General features: G+C 42.4%; 1 protein-coding gene across 1 annotated transcript in view; it reads right to left on the bottom strand.

Moving 5' to 3' along the window:
* The window catches only part of PREP (prolyl endopeptidase), a 120,435-nt gene that overhangs the window by 13,553 nt on the left and 86,047 nt on the right, over positions 1 to 20,835 (bottom strand). The window contains exon 11 of the mRNA XM_046674940.1: positions 463 to 599. Within this exon, the coding sequence (XP_046530896.1) occupies positions 463 to 599 (137 nt within the window). The remainder of the gene's footprint in view (positions 1 to 462; positions 600 to 20,835) is intronic.

The raw sequence follows: 20,835 nt of genomic DNA, 5'->3' as shown, positions 1-20,835 counted from the left end.
CCTTGTTTTTATTAAACACGCTCAAAGCAGATTCCATCTTATACTGTGAATGGGATATTAAAATCAAGTTTGCAAATAACTGATAGAAGATATTTATGTAAACAAGAGCAAATGTACAAATGCAGACTTTTCTCCCTGAACCTAAGTTATTGGGAAATAATCGCAGACCTCAGGTGACATCAACCTTCTGTGGCATCTACAGCCTCAGCATCTAGCTCTCAAACAACCTATTCCACTGAAGACACAAGGCTAGCTTGTAATGATCCTGAAATTCCTGATCAAAAATGCACGTAGTTAACACATAATCCTGCCCCACCACGAAAACAAGCAAGAAATATAGAGTTTAATATATTAGAAAAACATGATTTAGTAGACTAGTCTCTGGTTTCTTTCTGCTGTATGGAGAGCATCAAATACACGCTGAAGTTCCAAGAGTGGTTTCCAAGAGTGGTCCATGCTTACCTGTAGTTGGGTGTGATGGATATGTTGAAGCCACCGTAGCCATATAAGAACGCAGGATGAGAGCCATCCAATTTTATGCCCTTTTTATGCACAATAAACATTGGAATCTTTGTACCATCCTTGCTAGGGTAGAAAATCTAGAACAGAAGAAAGCAGAATAGATCTAGTATTACTTAGTAAACACTTGCATGCTTTTAAATGAGAAAAATATATAGGGAGTAAATTCTCAGTTCAAGATGTAGAGTCACACAGCAAAAATCCAGTACCACTCAGGGTGTTTGATGATGAAGCATCTTTCACTTTTTATGGAGATGGTGTGGAGTAGTGAAAAGCACATGGGTCTGAAAATAGGAAGATTTTAAATCTGAATTCTTATTCCGTAACCATCTAGCTAACTGACCTGGGGAAGCCATTTATCCTCTCTCAGCCTCAGTTCTTCATCCCAAAATGGGGCCATCACAGCCACCTCTTATGGCCTTTGCGAGGCCCACCGAAGGGAGCAGACACTGAGTCTCTGCTCCTGATTGTCCCTCCCAGCGCTGGACAAGGGGGATTTGGCCGTCCTAACCGAACAGTTCAATCTAGGGAGACTTCTTTTCTAAAAAACAATTTCATATTCAACTTCCTCTCTATACGTTAGGACACAAATCTTCATTTTTCTAGGTTCAGCCATTTAAATAAATGCTAGCAACAACAACACATATATTAGCTTAGAGAGTAGATGAGGAGCAAAACAGAAATCCTATTATTATTGCTGATAAAATAAAGACATTTTCTCCAGTATTTTTAATTAAGGCTCATGAAACTTTCCTGCATCTGGGCAACCTCAGGCAAGTTCAGTCAACATTTCTATATTCATTACTTTATGGATAAAAAGGAATAAGAGGAAAGGGGTAAGAAAGAGAACACTGAATGCTATTCAAGGGATAAGCCATAGAATAAGTGATAAGCCACCAAAAGCTGATAATGGCTTCTTCCAGACAGAAAATCTGTAAATAGCTTTCTCTTTGGGCAAACATGGTATCTTTACCCCAACTGACACCTGGCAAGTGCCCCAGATCGGAAATGTCTTGCTGACGTCACGTTACAGTCAAGAACATAAACCTTTACGCGTAAGGTGACTTTGCAGCCATATTCTACCCAAATCTTTTTAAGGTGGCAGTTCTGTTGTAGAAAGCTGCCACAAAGTCCTTGGAAACAAACAGTGGGGGGCAGGCAGGAGAGAGAGAAGGAGATGAAGATATGGAGAAAGGCACTATAGGGCCACAGTAAATGCCTGCAAGTCTGCAGTTTCGTGAAACTTGCTAAGAAATAGTAGTAGAAAAAGCATTTGTTTCTGACTTTGAGGAGAAGTACTAGAGAGACATAAATTTGACAGTTTAGGAAACATGGAGAATATTCTGCAGAGTTCAAAATTATCAGAAGGGACACAGTTTTATTAAAGTCATCTAGTGCCAATTAGCAGCCGCTAATGGAGTGTAACTGTGTGGGTGGTACAAATAAATGCAGAGTAAGAGGAAGAGGTTCCAAGTGCTTGGCTGAGGCTAACGAGCTAAATACTCCAACTCAGACTTGGGAAGAATTTGGAGCGCTCTAACCACAGAGGCAACAGCACTGAAGGAGTAAGGGGGCAAATGTCTCCCACAATTCTACCTTAACTGAATCATCTGTTCGACAAAAAGTGTTCCCTCCAGCTAGCCCCCAACTTCCCACATGTCCTCAACTCCTCCCTGGCACCTAATCCTCCCCAGTCCAGCTCACCCCCCTCAGGAAACACCTCCTCTGCACCCCGCTCTTGAGCCAGTCAGCAGGACCGATGCACCCCTAGTCCCCACTAGGCTGACTCTGGGACCCTTCTTCCGTTGGCAAAGTGCCCCATCTTGTTGCTGTGTGACAGTTTGGCTTCCTCCTCTGGTACCACTTTTCTTGCTACCACCTGTTGGATATCCAATGCCTTCAGGTTGGTCTGCAACTCTCCCATCTGGCTCCAGGACAAAGGCATCCTTTTCGAATGCCATCAAAAGCACAAAGTCCCCTTTATGCCCGTAGTTGCAAAAATATATCCAAATTTTAAGTTGGTGCGGTTCACATGTTAAAATAACATTTTGAACACTGTCCAAAAGTGAAAGGGCACTGTGAAGATGATTACAATAAAATCATCTTCAAGAAGACTCCTTACAAGAAGGCTATTTCGGACATGAAATAAACATACACCACATGCATATGCGTGTATATAGATTTTATCCAATCTTTCTCTCCACACACACAACAGTATTCCATGCCATTTCCATTTATAGAAGGACAATTGATAAACCTTAACCTGACTCTCCAGTAAAAGGGCAAATTGAATCCTGAGTCTTGAAACTATGGAAGGAATCCATGTGGACATTTTAGAAATAGTCATTAAAAATAGCCCAGCCATTTTCCACCATGCTCTTTCTACTCTTTGACTTAACGGAAACTGGATTCCTCTTGAAGCCACTTCCTTCAAAACTTTTCTTTAAGAGGCTCTGTGAGTATTTTCTTTCTCACTGCTCTGGATTTGCTCAGTTAGGGGGAGAAGACAGCAAACTCCTCATTTCCATATGTTCCCCAAACCAGGCCAAACCGAAAAGCTCCACTTAGAATCTACACCAGTGGTTCTTAAATCTTATTGGCCGGGGCTAAGCCTCTGTGATGTTTCCCAGGCTTCACTCTCAGAAATTCTGATTCCACAGGCCTGGGTGGAGCCCCTAAGGCTGTGGATTTAGCATGTCTCCTAGCTACTCTGATGCAGGAGGATCTGAGCTCAAAAAACTAGTCATACCCTTTGATTTTATCACTCCCTCTATCCTTGTCAATTCTATCTACTAAAACCAGGGATTTTCCCACAATCCTTGACAATTCAATATGTGACTTTATACTTTATCCAGTTCTGCGATTTTCTTCAGTGTCTTTAACAATAAAATTGATGACCCGTCCAGCATCCCGACCTTACAGATGCTTGAATCCTACCGATGTTTGAATGCCTTAATGTCAAGACCTTTGCTTCTACCCCAGCGTATTCACTTGTTCATTCAAATATCTGCTGTGTGTCCATTATGTGCCAGGCACTGTGCTAAGCACTGGAAGATGTACAGATGGACAAGACTTGGATAATTCCTTCCCTCGGGGGACTTAAAGTCTACGATACAAACCAAGAGGCACTACAGACACCCGTCACCTTGGCCCTTAGAACTTGCAACTCTTCTGTGAGGAACTCTGATGCTCCCCCTCTGACTCCAACGTGTTCTTTCACCACCTCCTTCCCTTCCTCACTCCTGAGGTAGCTGCCTTTTTAAATTTGTGACTCTTATTACAACATTCAGTCCTTATACTCTCTCTGGCTCTGTCAGCCTCCCTTGGGCTTTCTTGCCCAGCTTGTGACCCTTAGCGAGCCCTTTAAGTGTCATTAATACCTGAAATCCTCTAATTCTAACCTGACTCACTGGATTCCTTCTCCTCCTCCAGGCTGCTGCCACTCAGGAAATGCCAACTCACTTCATCACAAATTAATAAGACTTGAACTCACGGGCTCTGAACTTATTATGCCTGATGTCTCTTTTTTTCTTTCCCTAAATGAATTCCGTATGTTTTTCCTTCCTTGTCTTTTCCTTCCTATGTCTTTCCTAAATGTCTTCCTTATACCTCCATTAATCCTAAATCAATTCCAGAATAGCTGTTTCCAATGTTTGCCATTTTCTTCCATCCACAACACCACCCATGTGCATCCCCTACTCTCTGGACTTGCCTGTCTTCAGAGGCCATGTGGTCGGGATTCTTAAAAAACCTTCCCCAACCTCACTTACCCTCTACATCCCCAGAGAAAGAAGGCTCACTCAGTCAGCCTTGATTCCATTCCTTACCAACTCCACCACTCCCGCACTCTTCCGATTACCACAACTTTTTCTTTTTGTATTTTCTCCCTTGTCTTGGCATACAACAGACTCAAATTTCTCCTGTTCTGTACGATAAAACAAAAAGCTCAAACCTGTTGTATTGACCTGTCTGTCCCTCAAAGCTAAAATTCCATCTTCCTCTTCCTTCCTGATCAAACACGTCCACAGTAACCGACCCCCACAGCTCACACCTTCCTATCTCGTTTACTCCTGTTTCCACCACCACTCTCTCAAAGGACATCCATGAACGTTCTTGTCTTTCTCCTTGCCCCTCCATCCTTACCTCTACCTCAGTGGTATATATGCTTCCCAACTTTTTCATAAGCTTATAGACACACCTATTTATACACATTAACATACACAGGTTATTATCATGTGGCAATACAGAATCAAGCTAACATTAGGCTGCAACTTATTCTTCCTCTCCTCACTTAGCAAGATATCACGGAATTCCCTCCAGGTTCAAACACCCAGATTTACCTCACTAAAAAAGTGGTTGCCTAGTATTTCATGGTATGAATGTACAAAAATTTATTTAACCATTTGCTCAGTGATGGATTTTCAGACTATTCTTTGTTTTCATTATTATCAGCAATGATGGAATAAATCCCTTTTAGATAAATCTCGTTGAATCCTGCTATGATTTCTGTAGGATATATTCTTAGACATGAGATTACTATACCAAAGTGTGTGTGCATTTAAAAATTCAATAGATTCTGACAAGTAATTCTCTAAAAACTGTATCAGTTTAAGCTCCTAATGACAATGATATACCTAAGTGTCTATTTCTCATCAGCAGTGGATGTTAAAATGGATTTTAATTTTTGCTAGTCTAAAAGGCAAATATTACCATCTCAATATTGCTTTAAGATTAAGTTTTTAAAACTACCAAACATTTTGATCTATTAGTCATTTTATCTCTCTTCCTCAGGATCTGAAGCCCCAAACCCTGGGCCACCAAAGCGGAGCACGTGAACTTAACCACTCGGCCATGTGGCCGGCCCCTTCCTACCCTTTTATTGTTACTTTTCTCATTCATTTATAGAAGCTCTTCTAACATTAAGGATATTAGCCTTTTTTCTACCACATGTTTTATTGTATTTCCTCCCAGTCTAAAACCTGTTTTTTAACTTTCTTTGTATACTTTGAATACAGATACCACATATATGCATGCGACCCCTTCACTCGAGGTTATAAAAATATTTGTCTATATTTTCATTTTGAATTTTTACATTTATATTTTTAATCCAAACGGAGTTTATTTTTACATATGGTCTGGCATCTAACTACTTTTCCCCAAACGGCCAACTATTACACACCATTCACTGAAGCATTATTCTTTCCCCCACTGCTCAGAAATGCCATTTTTGGACTGGATTCTTGCCAGGCCTCATCTGTCTTGATCCCTATCTGCCAACTGCTTCTTTGGCTTCCTGGGTGGAGTAGGTCTCTGGTTCTTTTTTTATTTATCAAATTCTTTTTCAGTCTACTTAACTGATCCATCACCAGCTCTTCTTCCTTCTGCCAAATGCTACTGTTTTGCAATTTTCTATACTTTGGTCTCTTTTCTCTCTGCAAATTCCTCCTTTGCCATCTCAGAGAGTGCCGAAAACGTACCCTGAGCTGAGGACCTTTCTGTCCACGTGTGCAGGCCCACATGAGGGGCTGGTTAGAAAGCCTCTCGCGTTGCCTCGACTCACGGGCTGTGGTCTCACGTGGTGGGTGGCCCGTCCACACCTCCAAGTCAACATGCCCTAGATACGGCTGTGTCCGTGGTCCTCTCCGGGGCTCTCTTATACAGGCTAGCAGTGGTGATCTCTGATTTCACTGGCTTCTCAGCCCCCCAAGTGCCAACTCTCAGAATCATATCTTGTCAAAAAGGACCCCCACACTCAGGCACTCATTCAGTCATTTCAATTCTCACAACCTGGACCCTCTCCTCCCATTTGTAGTGGCAAACCTGCTCAGAATTCTCGATTGCACTAGCCTCAAAACCAACTGGTCTCCCTGACTCCTCTCATTTGCTAAAGTGGAGTCGTGGTAGGAATAGACCCTTAAAGTATTATTAGTAACATACAAAAATTATAATGAGCTATGTATATATATATATATATATATATAAAATAAAAAAGCCGTAAGTGCGTGATGAATAGACAATTGCCAAAGCTTAAATCCATGTGTTGTTTTTCAATTATTCAATAATTTATTGCCACCACAATACTCAGGTTCAAGTTAAAAAGCAAAAAAGATTTACTTTTTTCCTCATACTTGTAACCAAATGAGAGAGAGCTGACAATACACATCCATTCTTTTTGAGTGTCCACTGTGGGCACAGCCCTTTGATGGAATGCCAAAGCTTTTACAGGATCCTTAATGGACAGGAAAACAAAGTCCTCACATGGGATCTAACAGGCGCCCACCTGAGTAATAGAAAAAGTCTGTCTGTCATCCAGGGCTAATGGCTCATCACGGGAAGCTGACGGGCTCTGTCTTCCCTTCTTCCTGTCAGGAGCAGAGCAAATGGGTTGTCTTGATAGATCCAGTTCAACAAGGAGCCAGGGACAGCCACAGGCTCTGTCCCCTGCACACCCTTCCACCTTAACAGGCTACAAGCACCACCAAAGAATCTATGAGAGACAGACTGTCTTTGGAAGCACCCATGAGATCTCATGAGAGGGACTCTTTTAGCCTGTTTCAATATGAAACCTTCATCTGGGACACTGCAAATAAAAAACAAACATCATCCAAAGGATTCAAAGCCACAGTTAGTGCTGGACGTTAGTGAGCCAGCCAAAGGTTGGTCAAACACTGAATTAAGAAAGCGGCCTTTCTTAATTTTGTTTTCCTCCCCTTTACAATTTAAATTCTTCACTTTGGAGACTCTCACAGCAGCATAACGATGTTATTCCACATCTAAAACCAAGACCATTCAGTGCGGCAAGGCAATAAGGAGCCACACCCTCTGGGAAGCCCACAGTTTCTCGACAGAGGACAGCAATGGGTATTTTCTGAGCGGTCTCAAGGCTGTGCCACCTCGTAAAGAAAGCTGGTGTCAGTTCTTTCTCAACCCTGGGGAATTAAGCTGATAATCCCAAATCCCAAACATTCGAAAGTGTTTCAGATACAAGGACCTCATCTAGCTGGTCACCCTCTCTCATTTTACAAATGGCAAACCTAAGATCCACGAAGATAAGATAGCTGCCAGTTACACTGCCAGCTCATGGAAGATTACCACCCAGGTCTCCGAAGGCCCTGGCCCAGAGTTTATCCTACTCTATCCCAAAGGAATTCACTTCAAGCAATTACTTACTTGTAAACAGCTTTATTGGGTGTAATTTAGCAAAATTTTGCAAATGTTAGAACCTCTGGCAGAGATTTAATAGATTTTTTTTTAAGATTTTAATTTTTTTCCTTTTTCTCCCCAAAGTCCCCCGGTACATAGTTGTATATTCTTAGTTGTGGGTCCTTCTAGTTGTGGCATGTGGGATGCCGCCTCAGCATGGCTTGATGAGCAGTGCCATGTCCGCGCCCAGGATTCGAACCGATGAAACCCTGGGCCGCTACAGCGGAGCGTGCGAACTTAACCACTTGGCCATGGGGCCGGCCCCTATTCTTTTTTTTTTTTTTTAAGACAATGATCACCCATCTCCAGAGAATCCAGGGGCTGAATATTCTGCCAGAGATGCTTTGCTTTATTTGCTTTTCTGTTTTTGTTACCTTCTTGAAAAGGAGACTTATTCAAGTGCGTCAAAAGCCATATTCCAGATACAGGAGTTATTATGTATTTATTCTTTTAAACAAAATGAGTCTGCTTGGAAAGACGATCCTTCTCCAAAGAGTTATCAGTGTTACCATCTTGAAGACAGATTATTAAAATGATAATAAAAATCCCACTATATCCTGCTATGCTGTTCTACTAAAAAAAATTCAGTTTCAATAGCAGTATTTTAAAAGGCTTAACAGACACAATTCATTTCACAAATGAAACAAAAAATGCTTGAGAGAATCATGAAGAAAACATCAACTTTCTAAGTAATTAGTTACATTTAAAGTAGCTTCTTTTGCTTAAAATTTTTGCTAAAAATTTGTTTAAAATTTTGCACATTTAAGACCACAATCTAATGAATGATTGTTTAACAGATAAGAGCTCATGAATCCTTGAGCTGAATCCTTTAAATTAAAAAACTACTAAGGAAAAGAGAGAAAAGGTATACATTTATATAAAGTACATAGTCAAAAATGTCAGAAGTGACCCATCCCTATCGTCAAATGCGACCTTCCAGAGGCATCACCCAATACAAAGGGGCGTTATTCTGGAAGCGTGCTTGGCACCAGATGGCAGTCACTGAACATGTGTGTGTGGCTGTCTTAACATGTGAATTTGGTTTCAAACAGATGAAATAAAAGCATCTTCCTTTAAAGGAAAAACAGGAGCAAGTAAACAAAACAAATCAAGGGAGCATTACTGTTCTTCAAGGAAATGACATCAGTTATGAAAAGATCAGCTCTCTCTACTAAAATGATTACTTTTCTTGAGATGAGTACATTTTGTAATAAAATCAATTTTGCTCAGACATTCAGACATGCGCAACCATTTAAGCTCCCGAAAACAAACAATCTTCAGCTCCACATTTGATCTAGTTTTCAGATTTGGTGCCCCCGAGGCAGATGTCAGGCCTCTGATGCTCACCAGTACCGGGATGCGTTAGTACATAAAACACAGAGGTAAACTGCCCAGGGCACGCCCTTCAGGGAGCAGAACATCTGGTGACAGCAGCTCCTGCCTAATTTTAGCACCTGACAGGTTTAAAGGAGAATGTTCATAAAAGGGTGCTGAGCTTCCCTTTTTATCGGAGTTGACAGAGGCCACTTGTGTGGCCTGTGCTAAGTGCGGCAAATACGTCTGACAAGGAGCAGAGCTGCTCAGAAATTCCACTGTCAACGCAAACGGGAACAAGACATTCCATTACCCAAAGAGCTGGGCAGAAGGCAACCTCTGTGCCCCGATTATCTTGTAAAACAAAAGTATATGAAGAACTTCCTAGGACTTTTAGGAGGCACTGCACATTTCTGTTCTGTGCTTAGGTTAAAAATGCTAGCCTGGCATTAGAAGGTTGTAATCCTATCTATTTTCCAGGCATTTAATTTGGGAGGAGGAGGGTGGAGTTTAAGAGTCACCTTTGGGCAGAAGTGGGGAAATTTCTGTTGCAGATCGTTTAAGTTTGCTTTTCAAAGGATGGCTGGACATTTTTCTAACAGTGGAGATTTAAAAACTCCCATGGGCCACCTCAGTAACAGCAAAGTCAGTCCATTGAAAAATCTGCTTCAATTTTTGGTACATTTCTTGAGCACCAACAATGTGCTAAGTGCTGTACAGATAGATAGTCTCTGCAGAAATGCATCAGCTCTCAAAGGCTCAGCCGTCTGTTCTTTGGAATAATGAGCTTATTCCCAGTCTCAAACTGTGGAGCAAGAAGTGAAATAGCAAGTGGAAGGTTCTGAATACAGGAAAAGAAAGACAGTGGTAGAGGCAGAACTGGATCGCAGCACTTTGATGTGCTTATCTGGAGTTTAGAGGTATTCAGATATTTTGAGGTAGAAAGACATCGAGGACTACAGTGAATAAATATGACGATGGCAGAACATAAAAGCCGTCTTCAGTTCTACTGCTCTGATCTGTTTGTGGTTGATGCAAACACATAATCAGACACTTTCATAAAAGCAAAGGACCTACTATACGCAGAGGTTCAGAGAAAGCAGCTTCTGTTTTTGTAATAGGCATTGTTTCTAGGGGTGTTCTTGCAGAGCGCATAAAATGCCCCATAATAAAGGCTCCCCACAATGGGATTTAGGCTGCACGTGGAATGCATGTGTGTTTGTTTTGCTCTTAATGAAAACAGTAGGACGAAGCCATCATCAGCAGGTTATGAGCTCTGCACTGTTTGCATTCAGTAAACATTTGTTGAATGAATAAATGAGTAAGAATTGCATATCAAACATTCTCTTTCTGATCCTCCAAGTACCTATATCAGCTTGCCTCGGTTCCTGAGGCTCAAAGTCATCTTGAATGCCTCTCACACACCATCTTATCCCTGCCTGACTGCAGGATGGTCTTGTCTTCTAACAGGACTCCTGCTCCCAATCCCCAGGCACTTGTTACCAGATTCATCTCCCTGCGATAAAAAAAAATCTTCCTTTTACTTGAGGTCACGCCCCTATTGAAAACATGTGGCACCTCATTCTCTGCAAAACGAAGTCCACGTTTTAGACCAGTGATTAAAACTCTCCACTCCCTGCCTTCAACCTTTGTGAATCCTTCCCAACTTCAACGTCCTCTCCAACGAAACTGCCATTTCACATCTCCAGACCCCCACTGCCAATGTGGCATGCCTTTACAGACTAAAGCAGGACTGAAATAAGAAAAATTTCATTGGCTTTAGGAATTCACTGGGTTGACCCCTCCCTCCACTCCTACCCACTGCAGGCATCCCTGAAGCTACATCTCTGGCAGGTTTAACCTTTGCTTGGCTATTTCCAGTAATGAGAAAGAAATTTTCAACAGCACCAATAATAACTCATTTCATTTTGGAGCCTTTCTAATTGTTAGAAAGTTCTTCCTTACCTGAAAACATCAAAATAACTGAAAACACAGGGAACAAAAGTTAGCCAAGTCTCTGGAGCCAGAACCTAGTGACAGTAAATTCCTATATAAGCTGGCTGTCAACTAAAGTTTCCATAGATTTAAAAACAAATATTAAAATGCCTGATAGTTTGTATATTTTTCACAATAGAGTTTTCCTTAGTTCTTCCTTTGGTCAACATATATGTTATTTATTTTACTTGATTTGTTTAAAACACTTACATAGTTCTTACCATGTACCAAGCACTCTTCTAAGAGCTTTATAAATATTCCCTCATTTTAATTCACATAAGGTCTATACCATGAATACTTCCATTTTTTAGGGGGGGTCACTCTGACCCAGAGAAGCAACTAGTCCAAGTTATACATCTCATAAGTAATGGACTCAGGATTTGAACCTGGGCTGACTGACTCTAGACTCCATGCTCTAAGCCACTGTAATCCCTTGGCCCTCCCTGCACCCTCTGTGGCACAGCTATTGTGCCCTCCTGTGCCTCCCTTCTGTGGCTGTGCATCTGTTCCCTCTGTACCTAGCATGGTGCCCCAAAGACAATGGGCACTTAGAAAACAACTGCTGGATAAATCCATAAATGAATCCTCAAACTGGGCCCTATCCTTCAATCAAACCACATAAGAAAAAGTATTCTGAATGGCAGTTCATTAAAAATATAAAATTTTTATAAATTATATTAAAAATATAAAATTTTTATAAATAAGTCCGTAAAAATAGAGCAGTTGAGAGTCTAGCATCAAAATGCTTGAAGCTGAAAAATAATAAAATACAAATTAATTCTGGGTGAGGCACTTACGAGACTGAATAAGCATGTATAAGGTCGCAAATTTCCTACTTATTACCAACGAAAAATATTTAACATCTGACATTTTCCTAACGTGCAGCTGTTAATCTATTAATTTAGCCACGCCATGGCAGATGAGCTTTATGGCTCCTCAACTGTTTAGTTATGGTAATTTACTGCCTGAGATTGCACCTGCATCATAAAAACCCGACAGGAATACTTGAAATCCATTTCAAATCCTCATTAACTCGAAACTGTGGCAGACCACTTATTTTATTGCATTAGAAAAGTAAAATTAATACTCAAAATGTTGAAAAGACAAACTGAGCCAGAATGTTCAATAACAGAAGAGGAGTGTGCAGCTTTAAAACTATGTCGCTAGTAGTTATGCACTCCTTAAAAGGGTGAACTATTAAAGAGAGACAGATGTTAGTGAGGAGAAAGGAGAGCAGTGTTTGTGCAATCAAGCGGTTCGTGGCTGTGGGGGGTGGGGATGAAACAGAACTGCATAGAGCCGAGAGTGGCCCTGAACTGAGGACACTATTGACCGAAGCCTAAGAACCAGGAAGCTGGCACAACCGTCCAATTACCACTTTCCATTTGTACATCCGAGGGGAAACTGAGGTACTGGGAAACACTGCGAGGAGCAAATGCACACAAAATAATTTTACTGCAGAAAAATGAATGCCTGGAATACTGAAAAGGTGAATATGGAAGGAAAATTCTCTGGCACCGAGCGAGACATTTATGTGAATTTCTGTTGGACACAGCCGATACTCCAATTACCTCTGATCCACTTCTACCTAGAGTCTCTCAGACAACACAAATGCAAATCACCAAAGTAAACTCCTCAGGTGAGTAAGAGGCAAGAAAGAAACCCATCACAGATGATTTCCAGTCGCTTAAAGAACATCATTAAGAAGCTCATGAGCACCCACAGTGCATTTCACTACCCCCACCGGGAAACACAGGGCCAGAAATGAACTCACGCTGGTGACACCAGGCTGCAAAGAGGTGGTCAATTAGAAGAGACAGAGCAGAGGCTGGGAGGAGCATCACCAATAGTTCTGGGGGAGGCAACTCACCAGGGGGCAGAAAAGAGGAAAGGGAAGAAAGGCAGGCAAATCACAAAGTTCAGAAATCCTGCTGTGAAGGTATAAGCACAGATTCTTCTCTGATTTATATTCTAAACTTGACTGTGTGAAGTGTTTTATATTTGTGCAGCAGCATAAAAATCTTATCAGCAAAGCCTATATAGTTTTTTCTTTTTTGATGGCTATGAAATGCCTCCCACCACTGTGTTTATCCCAGCACCATCATGATAGAAAGATCTTGCCTATTCATTTCAAAATGTTTTAAAATGTGGAAATAATATACTTTTAATTATACACACACACACACCCCTTTTTATTACCACCAATAATCAAGGGGCATTAAGGTAATAAAAAATCAAAGTTCATGCAAAATGAAAGCTTAAGATGAATAATCAACTCACGTTCATGGAAGATCTAGAAAAGAACATTGTGCTGTACGAATGATAGATGGCTTTCAGGATGGTGGATGGGGACCATCTGATGACTATGAAGCATCAGGGGTGTGTGCAGAAAAGCTGGCTACAAAGCTAGCACACTGCATAAAAAAACTTTTATTTAGTGAATTTTGTGTAATATCCTGTGGGGGATTGGAATTGGCCACCCCAAGAGAGGTCTCTTTAGCATGAGGATTATTTTGGGCTGGTTACTCTTAAAAACTGCAGACATGAGAGAAACTTTGAAAAGTGGAAGTTCCCCTTGCAAGAGACATTTACATTTGTAAAGGAAATCTCCATCTGTAAAGGTGTCTCCCTCTCTGTACCAGGAAGAAGGGGGGATGACCTTATCTCTAGAAACTCTTATCAATGCGGAAGGCAAGGACTTAAATCTGCATAATAAACTTACTCTTGTTTACTGTACTTTTCTGGTAACCTCCCATAACTGACTCCCTCCACCCCCACCATCCTCTGTCTTTAACTGAGGATGGTATTTAAGGTGAGAGCTTCCACCATTTTGGTGAGTTGCTCAGTTTTCCTGAGTTTCTCCATGTATACATGTTATAAAGCTTTGTTTAATTTTCTCCTGTTGTTCTGTCTCATTTCAATTTAATTCATAGTCTGGCCAGAAGGACTTAGAGTGGGTAGAGGAAATGTCTTCCTCCCCTACAATCTCTACTATCTAGTAATTAACACACAAAGCCCAGGCCTGTAAGGAGACCCCTCCGTTAGAAGCAACTGGGCTCATGGCTCCACTCACAGCCTCTTCAGTCCATTGGTACCTGACTTTCAGTGGCTGCTCTCACCATCAAATGCTCACAGCCAATCCCAGCACTGCCCAACCCATATCCCCTGTGACTTCTCTGCAATACCATGCCAATCTCCTTGAAACTTCTCCCCCAGCTCCCATGATGCAAGCTTTCCTGGCTCCTCTTCCCCTGCCCCCATCCTTTAAACATTAGTGCTCCCTTGAGAATTTGGTCCTCTTCCCCCTCTATACACATGGTTGTGGTGTTCAGGCTGTGCCCATGGGGTCATCCACCACCACCACTGCCAGCCCTCATGACTCTCCCTGACTCCTGACCCTAATTCTTTGAGCACCTGGTAGATGCCACATGTGCATCCAGCACAGGCCCATTCAAGGGCTCCCACTGTACAGGGGACAAAATCTCCTGCTCATCTCCTGCTACTGGGCTCCAGTGTGGTGCTGAAGATACCTCTGCTTTTGTACAAGCTCTCCTCCCTCCACTGCCTTTCCTGTCTGCCCAAAGCCTTTCCAGGAAGCCTTCTCCCAGGAGCAGTCTTAGATGCTCCTCCTCCTCTGGGCTGTCTTAGGACCAGTGATCAACTTTCCTATCTCTCCTACCATCAAATTGCTAAAAATATTTGATTGCATCCCCATTTCCCCTAGTAAACTCTATCCTTCTTTATATTCCCAGCACTGTCAGATACAGGTAGTAGTTTAGTAAATGTCTGTGAAATAATTATTTTTATGTACTTAAGCAATCTTTTCACCTAGTCATTCATTTCTCTCTTGAAAATTCCATTTTATTTAAATTCGTATTAGTCAGTGTAACTATCACTATCTTAAGCATCCTTTGGCTTCTCTCTCTGAGGCACAGGGACTTCTGGGACCTCACTTAGACTAACATAGCATGGAAAGACATTACAAGAAATATAAACAATGAAGAAGACAAGAACCATACATACAAATCAATAAAGACATTGAGAAGTGAAGAAGGAAAAGGAAATTGAATGCATGACATAAGAGGCTGCTTTAGAAACCATGTTAGAGAAGACAAAAGCCACTTAGAAGGGAGAAAACTTAGCTTCAAAAGTGTGAGCAAAGGAATACAAAGAAATCCAAAGTAATGATCATAAACTCTCATAAAACATAACAAGGAATCAGTCAATTGAATTTGCATGCTGGTAGAATTGCTTTTGTCTTGCTCAACTTGTCTAAGTTTCCCACACATTTGTAAGCAGGCAATAACAGTGCAACAAATGTGTGTTAAGAAAATATAAAGAAAAACTTACTTGGATGCTGTAAAAGGGAGAGGCGATAGTATTTCCCGCTTTGGTCATAGACTATGACCCAAAACACTCTTAAAGACTAGATCATACAATTCCAAAGAAGTACAGATGGCAGTAAACATTCTTCTTCTGACAATATTTGTTGGTTTTGAACAGAGAGAACCAATTACCATAGGAGAGAAGAGGGAGATGGTCCAAAAAAGAAATATTACAAGAAGCAAATGTTCCATTTTTATGGGTTTCTGGCAATGATTACTAAATAATTTCAGAGGGCACCATCTATCCCGGCCTCTCATTCATTCGTCAAGTATTTACATGTATCTACTCTGTACTCTGGGCTCTGGGGACACAGTAGTGGGCAAAACCACTTTCTAAAGGGAAGACAGTCGAACACATAAACAAATGAAAAGATAATGTCAGCGTGTCAGCTGGTGATACGTGCAATGGGGAAACAGTAGAGCTGATGTGAGGGACGGATCTCTGATCAGGGCTGTGAAAGAAGTGAAGGAGTGGGCCAGGACTAGGGGGGAAATTCCAGGCAGGGAAAGAAAGGGGTGGGGGAGGGAGTGTTGTGCTTGGGGAGCACGTGTGCATACAAGCAAAGCGAGGAGCCCAGTATGACTGCAGCTGAGTGGATGACGGGCAGAGGGCAAAGGCCAGACTGTGGGCATTATTCAAGGCTGGTCAAACTAGTAGACAAAGATAATCATGAAGGATATGCTATTTATTAAGTAGCCACATTATCCTATGAATCAATAGCAAATAGTCACTTTCTTTTTTTTTTTTTAAAGATTTTATTTTTTCCTTTTTCTCCCCAAAGCCCCCCAGTACATAGTTGTGTATTCTTCGTTGTGGGTTCTTCTAGTTGTGGCATGTGGGACGCTGCCTCAGCGTGGTCTGATGAGCAGTGCCATGTCCGCGCCCAGGATTCGAACTAACGAAACAGTGGGCCGCCTGCTTCGGAGTGCGCGAACTTAACCACTCGGCCACGGGGCCAGCCCCAATAGTCACTTTCTTTTGACCACTGATCTCAGAACTGGCTGCCCTGCCTGCTGATACTGACCCCAGCCAGGAAGTATGGCCACTAATGTATCAAGAATAACACAGATCATTCACACAAACTCATACCACCACAAGCTCCAATACTGTGGGGCTACTATGTTTATAGGAGATTGTAATTCACTGATGTCACCCCAAGGGAAGAGTCTGGCTAGATTACACTTCTATTTTTCCACTGATGAAAGAGTACCACATTAGAGGCAATCTAGTAGAGAGCGCCAGTTTCATCTCTACCACAAACTAACCCTACTACTATTGGCCCTGTAGCTCGGGGCAAGACCTGTGGCTATGGAGGAGAGAGCAGCCATAGAGGGGATCCCGTCTCTCCATGAAGGGCTCTACTCAGAGGGGTGGGAGAGGGATGGAGGTGGCCTGAAGGGGTATGACAAAAAGGTCCAGACAAGGAGGGGCTGGAGCGAGTGGATGGAAAAATTAAGGAGAATGAAGACAGGGCCAGTGCCTGGCCACACTGTGATGCAGCCAAGGGGGTCACTAGTGGCCAGCAAGCCCCTGTGCTGCTTCCCTGCCCTCAGCATCATCCTGTCCTCCTCTCACAGACCCTAGGCACCTGAGAACTAGAGGAGCCCGAGCCAAGCTCCTGGATCCAAATGGGTCCAACGAAGAGTAATGGAGGTCCGAGAGCTATGGGCAGAATTTGGGAAAGCCCAGTGGGAACAGATGTGTAAGATGAGGCTGCACAGATCAGCCTGCAGTTATCAGCCACTCAGGCTACACAGAAGATTGACTGGCAGTTGTACACACTGTTTATTAAGTAAAGTAGAAGAATAAACAGTTAAAAAACAGTATGTTCAGGACAAAAACTCCTATAATTTTGAGTCCACCAGAGAAAATAATAAGGTCCTTGGAGAAAAAATAGTGACTATTCACTAGGTTTTCTAGAGCTGCTTATATTTTTAAAGAACATACTTGGAAAAATGAAAGCTTAAAAATAATGGAATGGATTTCTATTGACAGAATTGCAGGTGCTGTGGTCAAAGGATGGGGCTGGGTGCAGAGGCAACCCCCAAACTGCACCAAGGCCTAGTCTGCCTTCTCTGGGGAGGGACGTGTGGTGTCAGCAGGTGAGTCCCACGTGTGCCGTTCTCTCTCCTTCCAGCACATGGAGGATGGCCATCGCCATCTGCCCACTCTGAAGCTAGTTTCTCCTCATGACATGGTATTGGCCAATGATATGTGGCTGGGGGTGGGAGGTGATACTCCTAGACAAAAGGACTGCAGGGCCACTGAGGGATGTGATACACTTTCTCTCTGTGCCATGGAGACGGGCAAGGCTTGGTGGCAGGGGTTGGGGGATGGGGCAGCTCCTCAGGCAGGGCCTGGAGGAAGCACAGGCTGATGCCCAAGGGACAGCATGTGGGAACGAGATAGAAACTTTTCTGACTGAAAGCCCCTGAGATTTTGGAGGTGCTTGTTAACTGCAATGGCCTAGCCTATCTTGACTGATACAAAAAAGAGCAACAGGAAAGAACCGTTCGTAAGAAGCAGAAAGTTCTAACACTCAGTATTTGAGTCTTCCCTCTCCTAAACTGAATACACAGCAAAAAATGTATATATTTCAAGGTTTTTTGATTTTATTTGAAACTCAGAAATTGTTTGGAAAAAAATTAGGTAAGAAGATAGAGAATTCAGGGCCTATGAGGTCTCACAGAAGGAAAGGGAAGAACTTGCAACTCTGAGGCTCCTAGGCACTGGGCAGACAGGCTGGGTTTCTTCCCTCCTGGCAGAATGGAGGAAATGTCCCTCCTTCTGTGAAGGCCAATCCCTCCACAGGGCTTGGGATCCCCTCACCTTCTCAAGGAACTTGGCTCCTGTGGTGGTTCCCTTCCTACTGGAACCAACTCATCAACACACCAAAAACAATCTGGTTTCTCCCAACTTAAGGAAACATGCCATTGACCTCATACACCCTTCTCACCCTATGTGATTAAACTTCTCAAAAGCCTGTCGACACACATTGTTCTCCATTTCCCTCTCCGCTCATACCTGCTCCCCCATCCTGAACTTACTGTCATAAAGCTATGGAAGGCTCCATTTATAAAATGTTTTATGAAATTAAAATGTGATTTTTTTGATTGATTTGCTTTCTTAGCACAGCTGTACAAGTTGTTCTACAAGAATAAAATAACAAATTTAAAAAGCAATCTGGAGGAGGAAGAGAGTGGAAAGATATAAACCCACAGCTGTTAAAAGTCAGAGATGCTCAGTTAACCTATCAGGGATTATTTTTTTTCTTATAAATTTCTTAAACTTTTAAAATATAAGCTTTCCAGATTATAGCATTAATATAAGATTGCTGTAACTAGGAAAATAATGCAATACAATAATGTATGGAGGCAAAGCGAATCCCCCCATCCCTCAGTAACACCCACCCATAAGAAACCAATATATGAACACCACGTGCATCTTCTCGTCTTTCTCGATAGGCCCTGTTCAGCCACCAGTCTGCCTCCACTGCTCACTGCAAGTGTTCTTGTCAAGATCACCAATGAGACCACATTGTCAAACCCAAGAACTCTCTTCCTGCCTTATTTGACCCACCAAACACACTGGTTGTCGTCTGCCACTCCCTCCTTTTAAAACCCTCTCTTGACTTGCTCATCTACTCTGGGGTTTGCTAGTTTTCCTTGCACCCCTCTGGCTGCTTCTTTTCAGGCTCCTTTGCTGGCTCTTCCTTCTCCAACTAACCTCTAGATGTGGGGCTCCTCGGCACTCAGTCCTGAGCCTTCTCCACTCTTTATACGTTCCTCCATGTGATTCTCTCCTTTCCCCTGGATTTAAATAACACACTTATGCTGAAGATGTCCACACCTACAACTCCAATTCAGATCTCTCCTTTAACAATTAGACTCAAATATCCAACTCCACATCAGACATCACCAGCTGGATCATAATTTAATAGGCACTACAAACTTGACGTATCCAGAACATTTTTCCTCCCAAACCTGTCCACCCCCAACCTACTGCCAACAACTTGATACATGGCAGCAGCTGCGCAGATCTGAAATCTCAGAGCTGTCCTTGATGTCTCCCTTTCCCTGTCCCCTCCACATGCCATCCCTCAGTGTGTCCTGTGGACTCTACCTTCCAGATGTATTCTAAACCCCTCCTTCCCACACCCACTTTAGTCCAGGCCGCCTCTCTCTTACCTAGTCTGTTGCTCCAGACGTCTGTCAGCTCTCTCTGCATTCACATCTGCCCCTTCAATCTATTCTCCACACAATGGAAAATGATCTTCTTAAATCAGAACATGTCACTTTCCAGTATAAAACCCTGCAGGGACTTCCACTATCCTAGGGACCCCTAACAAACTCCTAACATAGCCGTGAGGCCCTGCCTTCCCCCATGCCCACTGCCCATTTCCCCCTCACTCACCATGCCCCAGTCTTCTCTCAGGTCCTCACTAAGGCCAAGCAATTTGTTCTCAGGACCTTTATCCTAACATTCTGGGCTGCTCTTCCCTCATTTTCACCCGGTTATTCCCTCTTAGCCTTTAAGTTTCCACTTAAATGAAAACTCCAGGGAACTTTCGTTGACCACTCCATGCACACTGGGCTCCTCTGTTCTTCTCCCAACAGTCCTTGTTTATTTCACTCACAGCCCTTGTTCCAACTTGTAATGTTCACATTTATTTTCTGTTCATTGTTCTTGCCAACATTCCCATAAAGGCAAAGACCCCATCTCTCTAGGTCACAGCACATGCCCAGTGTTTAGCACAATACTTGGCACAGAGTAAATTCTTAATAAATACACAGATTAGATGAATGAAAGTGGTTCTTCCTCATCCCACCTCCACTGGTCAGTGCTGACCAAGAATTTCTGATGGAAGGTGAGGAGGAGGAGGAGACCTGCTGGTAGCCATACACGGACTTGAATTAGGTGTGAAAGTCTAGACAGGTGAGCAGAGGGAACTCCGGCGACGCCCCACAATGCTACTTTATCCTTCCTATCTCTGAAGATTCTGAGCAGTGGTTCAAAGTTGGCACTTCCAACACAGCCACAGTTTATTTATACTTTTCCTTAATCTTTTCCAGCTATTTAAATTGGCTATATGCACATTAAACTTTGGAGTTGAACCAGATATATTCTATGTAAAACATAGAAAAATTCAGGGTCCACATGTCGGCAGCACATACATGATTTTTACTTGCACCGTAAAGGGTTTTCTGTTTAGGATTCAATTTCAGAATTACCCACTACCTTAACTGGGATCAAACAGCATATTCTCTGCTTAAAAATATGTTTGTATACATACTAATATTTATATTTCCTCATATATATATATATATATATATATATATATATATATATACACACATGTATACAAACCAACAGGGAGGACACAAGGTTTTCATCTATTACTTAACTAAGCAGAAGTGA

The sequence above is a fragment of the Equus quagga genome, chromosome 11, assembly GCF_021613505.1.
Source record: "Equus quagga isolate Etosha38 chromosome 11, UCLA_HA_Equagga_1.0, whole genome shotgun sequence".
NCBI lineage: Eukaryota > Metazoa > Chordata > Mammalia > Perissodactyla > Equidae > Equus > Equus quagga.
The sequence above is the reverse complement of the archived record's forward strand: the minus strand, read 5'-3'. Positions and strand labels throughout refer to the sequence as shown.